Source organism: Dendrobium catenatum, unplaced genomic scaffold (genome assembly GCF_001605985.2).
Source record: "Dendrobium catenatum unplaced genomic scaffold, ASM160598v2 fragScaff_scaffold_370, whole genome shotgun sequence".
NCBI classification, from domain to species: Eukaryota; Viridiplantae; Streptophyta; class Magnoliopsida; order Asparagales; family Orchidaceae; genus Dendrobium; species Dendrobium catenatum.
This window is the reverse complement of record NW_021318832.1, coordinates 1,629,172-1,637,549: the sequence shown is the minus strand read 5'-3', so window position 1 is coordinate 1,637,549 and position 8,378 is coordinate 1,629,172. Positions and strand designations below refer to the sequence as shown.

The 8,378-nt window shown below is 34.5% G+C and overlaps 1 protein-coding gene across 1 annotated transcript; it reads left to right on the top strand.

Annotated features, from left to right (window-relative positions):
• Positions 1 to 3,086: 3,086 nt before the first annotated feature.
• On the top strand, positions 3,087 to 5,036 carry LOC110116485 (probable inactive receptor kinase At4g23740; the record flags this gene model as incomplete). The annotated part of the gene is given in 2 exon segments (XM_020850054.2): positions 3,087 to 3,429; positions 3,511 to 5,036. A coding segment is annotated over 1 exon segment (1,249 nt), but the record flags the coding sequence as incomplete, so codon positions are not given.
• Between the last annotated feature and the right edge of the window lie 3,342 nt (positions 5,037 to 8,378).

Genomic DNA, 8,378 nt, shown 5'->3' with positions numbered 1-8,378 from the left:
GATTTAATTAATTTACTCTAACATATACTGATAATTAAACTTCTAATAACAATATTGGTTCAAATCATTATTTTTATTTAAATAATAGTGATAAAAATTTAGCTATGAGAATATAAAATTTGAAACCTCACCCATAACAAATTATTTCATTTAAATTACATCGTTTCCATTTTGCAAAAAAAAAAAAAAAAAAAAAAAAAACTTATAATTATAGTTATTACTTCTGAAATTGAATTTCAAATATCTTTTTAAAATTTACTATGAGTTGGCATGAATTTTAAATCCAATGAACAATCAACAAAGCCCGCCAAATTTGATAAATTAGTAGGGCTATATCAATTTGAGCTTTTAAATTCAATATATTTTGAAGTTGTGATAACAAAAATCTTTAGAGAATTCTCAAGCCTGATCAACAGTTATTCCATGCAACATGGCCCAAAGTTATAGGATAGATAAGTGAGCTAAATAGAAACTCCAATGATGAACTAGTCACAACCTCGTCTCCTCCAACTTGAGTTCCATCAGGGTCACGATTTAACTACATTAATTCATATAAGCTTATAGATTGGAGATAAATCATTAGAGGGGCCTACGCATTAAATAAAAATTAAGTATTACAAGCTCCATTAAGAATCAAACAGCTCTCTAAAAAATACATTATAAAATAAAACCTAGAACCTTTGATTCAGCTATTTACATACCAAGTTTATAGAAAAACAAGAAAAACTAAGCATCTGTCTAGAAAACCTCCTAAAAAGGAGAACGAAGAATACATGCGAAGTGAATCTCTAGTTTACTAATTCACTAGAAGCCGTTTGAAGTCAATTTAAAACGTATTTGGCATCAAATTATTTCTCCCTGATTCAGACATTGTTAATGATTTCATCCAATAGGCTTCGTTTGCGACGGCTTTCTTACTGCTTCTTAAACTTGTTTACTAGTGTAAAAAAATTGCTTTAAGAAACAATAAGAAAGACATCACAAACGAAGCCTAAGTCGATAGCTTCATCTAACAACAACATTAATCAATTACTAAAATTTGTTTTACTTGTATTTCATCACATATTATATAGTTTTATTGCAATCAACCATTCGAAATTTGCTTTGTATTTTTTATTTTGCATAGCTTATTAAGCTTAACTATAGCTTTTCATATAATGATAAACACTACCATGAACCTACAAATAGGGGCTAGGGGTGCCTAATTTAACAAATCATTGCTCCTCAAGTCTGCAATCTACTAAGTCCAAAACTCGATTGATTCATCTAAACAATATAAAACTCTAAATCCATTTTTTAAATGAATTTGTCTAATATTGCATCTTGATTGTTTTAATAGAAAATTATAATTCCATCCAAATTGTTAATGTTACTAACCAAACTATAGTTAATAAAATATAATAGATTTGGTTAATTTTTAGATTATTCCACTCTAATTTTTTATTTTATCGTCATACTGAATAAACAAAATAGGAATAGTCATTCATGATATGATCATTTTCCCACAATCCATTCAAGGGAAAAACTTAACCATAAAACTTAAATAATTATGGTTCTAATCAATATTTTAAAATTTGTACCGGATCCAGCCACAAGGTCGGTCTGGTCCACTCTGAAAACTGCTTCTGCATCAAACCGGATTGAACCGATCGATCAAACTGTCGGTTCTAGTTCACTGAACCAACCGGTTCAATTACTACAAATATTAAAGATTAAATAATAAATAATTCCATTTAATAAAAAAATTAATTTATATTTAAAACAATTAATTTAAATTAACATGAAATTTTTATTATAAATATTTGCCCCAAACTACCATGAAACATCTTTATATGGCCCCACCATTCCATATGAGCACTTAACATAAGAAAACTCAAAAAATATATATATAAACAATAATAAGAAAGAGTTTCAAAATGATTTGGGATTAAAGAGAAAAGTTGAGGTACACATGAGTTCATAACATATATTATGTCTATAAAATTCATTTTTAAATGATTATTTATAATATGAATAATATTTATTTATTAGTTAATAATAATAATAATAATAATTTATTTATTTATACACTACTATAAAAAGTAAATTCACTTTGTAATAGGTGATATAAGAATTTGCAATAATTAGCTAGCAATTTGATATTCCAATTTAATTGAACTTTTAAATTAGCAATCAGATTTGCAAATCTATGTCTCTCTAATCTCTCAACATGCTAGTCACATGCCAAAAAATTTAAGTCAGTAGAGTATGCATTTTACGTCTTAGCATTGTACAAAATAAATGTGGCTGACATGAATAGACCATCTCATATAAGTCAATGTATAGTCAATTAATAGCGACAGAGGAGTTGATCCGTGGATCCCAATAGTTAAGCAATGCTTCTTATCGAAGAATAGAGTAAAAATAAATAAATGCTAGAGTTCACGAAAAGTTCATACATAAAATTATGAATCAATAATAATAACAACAACAACAACAAGCCTTTATCCAACTATGTGCGGTTGGCTATATGAATTATTTTTCTCCATTGTGTTCTGTTAATAATCAAATTCTTATCTAAATCTAAGAAAAAAATGTAATTTTTCTTATCTAAATCTAAGAAAGAAATGTAATTTTTAATATTTTCTAACCAATCTACAATTAAAATTTGTTAGATAGTGCAAGTCTAATATTCTAATGAATTAAGTTTTTTTTATTATTAGTATAAGAAAAATAAATAAAATAGAACTGAAGTATAAATATTTTTAAATATGATTTTGATTATTTTTTTTATGTGCGATTACACAATAGTTGGACTTGGTTTTAAATTACCAACCACTAACGCGACGGAGGTTTGTTCTGTAAATGTTCATTTATTTTCGTTATTTTTTATTTATAAATCGTCGCGTTAGGTTACCAAGCTCAGACATATTTGTTCAAAAGCAGAAACGTTTCGGTGGCCCCACAGGTGATTTTTCCTTCACGTGGCGCTGTCTGTGACTCGGTCACCGCCGCCCGCCGGCCCCATTACCAGCTCAGTTAAATTGCACGGCTACATATCTATCAATCGTTCAATTAAAGGTCAAATCAAACGGCAGATATTCGTTGATTTGATCCCTCCAGCTTTAGAGTCCAATATTTTTTATTTAATAAATATAAAAAAATAATAGTTAGAGTCTCTTATTCTCTTAAAAATTGGACTGATCGAAGTTAATTTTATAAATTATAATTTAAGAAAATAGAGGTGCTTAAAGCTTCGAAATAATATATAAATAAATAAATAACATTAGCGGTTTCTTGAGCGCCTCGTATATTTCCGCCATCTTGAGCTGGGAGATGGCGGGCATCGAAGGCCCTCTTTCCTCGTTCTCCCCATCTTCTTCCTCGTAGCAATTTCAAATTCCCCGCGTTTTGCTCTTTCTCACATGGTGGTTGCCTTCTGCGGATTAAGTACGATTTTTCCTCTCTTTCTCCATTTGTGTTGCATTTGGACATTAATTATTATATTCTATCATCTTCTTCTCCTCATAGTTATTTCTCCTATGAATGATTGCTTCCAATGCCGCTTTGCCAAGCAATATCAGATGCGTTTGGTGGACGCTTCTCTTCTTATTTACTGCAAGCAAAGCCCTCCATCGTTGCCATTCTTAGGGTTTGAGTGTGCATCACGGTCGTTTTCCCCCTTTGACTTCCATGGCGAAAGCTTGCAAGCTTCTTCTTCTTTGGAGTTTCTTAGGCTGAGGGATTGCTGCTTTCCAATTTCTATCTTTCGCTCTCAGAAGCCGTGATTGGACTATCTTGGCTGGAGATGGAAGTTCGGATTTGGTCATCGCGGGTCTTCCTGCTCTTTTTCTACTTTTTGTCGATTGGAATCGCTGAGCCAGTGGAAGATAAGCAAGCGCTGCTCGATTTCCTTGCGGAGGTGCCGCACGGCCACTCGCTGAACTGGAGAGAAGGAACTTTGGTGTGTGGAAACTGGAGGGGAGTGTTCTGTAATCGAGATCGCTCCCGGGTCGTCGAGCTTAGGCTTCCTGGGGTCGGGCTCAACAGCCGAATACCTCCGAATACGCTCAGCAGACTCACTGGGCTCCTCATTTTGAGTCTTCGTGCCAATGGTCTCACTGGCCCCTTCCCGGCCGATTTTGTCAACCTTGCTGCTCTAACGGGACTACACCTTCAGCTCAACAGCTTCTCCGGTTCTCTCCCAACTAATTTTTCGGCGTGGAAGAATCTTACGCTGTTGGATCTCTCATATAATGATTTTAATGGGAGCATCCCCGCTTCCATCTCCAATCTCACTCAACTCGCCGCTTTAAATCTCTCCAACAACTCTTTATCTGGCCGAATTCCGGAAATCCAACTCCCAAGGCTTCAGTTTTTGAATCTCTCCAATAACCACCTTAATGGCAGCGTCCCAAAATCACTTCAGAGGTTCCCAAATTCCTCCTTTTCAGGCAATGAGCTTACTCCAGTTTTTCCGGCTAGCCCTTCGCCTTTACTACCATCACAATTGTCTCCTTCGGACCCACCAACAGCAAATTCCAATGTTTCCAAAGGGAAGATTACTGAATCTGCGCTTCTTGGAATTGTACTTGGTGCTACTGCTCTGATGTTCGTGGCCTCTACCATCTTACTGGTGCTGTGTTATTTGTGGAAGCATAATAGGACTATTGCCTCAGGGAAGGAATCAAAAGGCCATGAGTCTCCGGAGAAGGCTGGGGCTGTGAGTCAGGATGAGAATAACCAGCTTGTCTTCTTTGAAGGTTGTACCTTTGCATTTGATTTGGAAGATTTGTTAAGGGCTTCAGCTGAGGTGCTTGGGAAAGGTACTCACGGGGCAGCATATAAAGCGGTGTTGGAGGACACCACGATTGTGGTGGTGAAGAGGCTCAAGGAAGTTTCGGTTGGGAAAAAGGATTTTGTGATGCAGATGGAGGTGGTGGGTCAGGTTTTGCACGAGAATGTGGTGGAGTTGAAGGCTTATTACTACTCAAAGGATGAAAAGCTTATAGTATATGACTACTATAGCCGGGGGAGTGTTTCATCAATGCTACACGGTATAACTTATTTCTGTTTAGACCTTTGTGCTCTCTAATGGTTTCCGACAACATAATTTTCATTATACTGAAGTGTGACGCAAATTTGGAAAAACCTTTATTTAACGAATATGCAAACCTTTTTGGCTCGGTGCTTAGACTACACTTTGGTTTAATTCATTTCTCATCAATTTTGTTACTTTTATTTTTTATGATTCCTTATTTCAGCACATATCCTATCCCCTTTTTCTAACTATTTATTTATAAGTAGCGATACCAATATAAAATCCGACACAAAAAATTCAGATTTTAGTCAGCCCATGTAATATTTGGGTCGTTTTGAGTCAGCATAAGTGACTCCATAAAAGCAAGTTAGATTCAATTCAACAAAAAATAAAAAAATAAAAACTTTGCTATTTAATTCTTTTTTTTTTACAAAAAACTCATGAACTTGTATATTTTTATTATTTTTCTGAGTTAGTGTGTTCATTTTGTGTATGATTGACATTAACTTGTCACGAGACTCACAACTTACAATATTTTTCATGTTATGTTGGTTTGTGTTTGATTTATATCAAGTTAGGTTTGCATTAGAATTTTTTGCATCATTTAGTAAATGTGTCGTGTTTGTATTGACTATATTTGGTCCGGTCATTTTCGAGTCAAAATTGGACCCAAATTGGCAATAAGTCACTAATTTGGAGGTCATGGATTGGGAAGATTGTTGATTGTGGTGGGTGGTTCTTTGGAGTCAAATTCTTATTTTCCTTTTTATTGTTCATCCTAGTATCAATGTGGAATGGATTGGGTAAACCTTTATGCTAATGCATGAAGAGTTCTCAACTATTTTTATTCAAGATAACTTGCTTTCTAAACCTATGTTGAATGTGAACAAAACTAGCAATCACCTTGGCTAGCAATAATAACGATATCGTACAACAAATGTAGTCCTAGCAATCACCTTATTTCAATGCTTGATTAGTTACCATACAACAGCCTCTAGAATTTGTCTTTGACGAATGAAAGTCCTGGTGCAGCTCCTCCAATTTCATATTGGGTTGTTGTAATACTCATTAATCCTTCAGACGTGAGAATTGTCTCCGTAGAACAAGGTATCTTAGAACTCTAGCATCAGAGGTGAGCAATCTAATCATCCAAGAAATAGTCTAGAACATATGATCTTAAGCATTGAATCAGCAAGGGTGTATAGGCATCATAAGACCTACGGATAATTGATATCTCAGAAGTGGGAGAAAATGATGATGATGAAATTCACTAAGAGGGAGGAGGAAAAGTATCATGATCAAGCGTCAGTAAAAAGTTAGAGTCATCATTGCTAAACATTATTCTCAGGTAGATCTAGTTACTATACATTGATTTTTATCTTCTTTATGACTTTGAAAGGCTCTAAAATCCTTGTTTATAATTTCATGAGAGTATGGCAAAAATCTCTCAAGATGAAGTTGAACAATCAGAACATTCAATAAATTGCCTAGATGGTTAACGGCCAGTTTGTACTAATTATAATTTACTGCAATTTTTTATTGAAACTTTAGCATGAAGATCATGCATGTGCTTTGCAAATATGGATGTAGACTCACTAGTCTTAGAAGAAATGGGGATCTCAACCATATCAATGGATTGATGTGGTTCACATATGATAATAAGATGGAATGGGCTCAGTTTACATCCTATTGATGGAATAGATATAGGTAAGCTCAATAACTGATAAGATCTGGCCTTATATAGAAGTTTGGTCACTAATCAAGCATCAAAGTCTTCTAATCTTCCATTTACTCCCCCAGCATATTTGTTAATATGGGGTGATGGAAAATTGAGAATAGTTGCTTGGTCTTCCGAATATTAACCATGACTCATATTTCTTGAACATAAATAATGGCCTTTAACAGACCATTCAATCTCATTACTTCTTGTTCAATGACCGTGGGACCTACAAATCAATTAATCATGACAAGGATTGTTGAGCACACAAATTAAGGATTTTAATCATCAGATCAATCCTTTCATGGCCTTTAGAGTGCAATCTATATGCCTCTTCTTTCTCTTATAGCCGTTGACCTCTCTTGGGGAATTTTTTTTTTCCAGTAGGAAGTCTTTTGAAAATGCTTATATAATTTTGTAAACTTTGTACAAAATCAAGCAATAAATTTCAAATATTTTTTCTACTTTTTTATTTTTTTATGTGGTATCACAACGAGATTAGGGTTTCCTTTTTCCAACCTTTATTATATTTCATTTTTGTTCAGATCCATCCTTCTATTTATTATATCTAATTTTTTTACTTTCTTCCTATTACTCAACCATCATGAATGATAAAAGTAATGGAGAACTCTAGGGCTTCAAGTCTCATATCGCTTGAATGAGAGAAATTATTTGAAGTGGTCGTAATTTGTGAAGGCTATGAAAAGAAAGGGAAATATCTATCACCTTATGGATCTTCCTTTTGAGCTAAAGGATCCACACTTTTTTACTTTTGGATGAAGTAGATTTTATAGTCATGCTATGGTTATGAAATACCATGACACCTAAAATTAGTGGATCATATATGTTCATTTCTATCGCAAAATAAGTTTGGAAGGCCGTCAAATAAATATACTCAAAAGTGAAGACTACCAACCTCATCTATGAGATCAAAATTAATATTTCAATAACTAATCGAGGTAATATTCTGTTAGGAAATACTTGAAGAATTCAAGGAAACCCTAACAAGAGAGATGAAAACAGCAAATTTCTCACCGAATTCAATGGGAAAATCAACAAATAGCAATGTTTATTGATGAAATAAAACTAACGGAAGAAACAAAGCAAGATACAATTGATCCTCAATTCGAGATGAGGATCGTTATCTCCCAATCGCTAGATGAATCTAGGGTCCAAGACACTAAGAACAAGAACTTCAAAATCAGTCACAAAACAAGCATAACCCTAACCTTGAACAACTCTTACTATTTAATACATTAATTCCCTAATTTCAAACTCTTAATTCTAAATTTCCCTCCCAAACCTAGCCGCCCCCTTCTCCTTCCCTAATTGGCTGCCTAGTGGGGTCCACTAGCTTGGGTGGCAAAGTCAAAGGGGGGCTGTTTTGTCCGCCTCCTATAAACAAGAGCCGGCCCCCTTGGGTTGACTGGGTCGATTCAGTGAGAACCGGCCTAACAATACCTCCCTCTGATGGGGACATCAGTTGGAAAGTCTACCGTCGACGTGGCCGTAGATCTACGGCTACGATTTACCCGATGTATTTCTGATTTTAGTATGATCATTTTATTTTGATGTATTTTATTTCTGCACTTTTCCCTTTTTACTCTTGCTTGAGGGATTGAGTCTTGTAGCCCCTCGAGG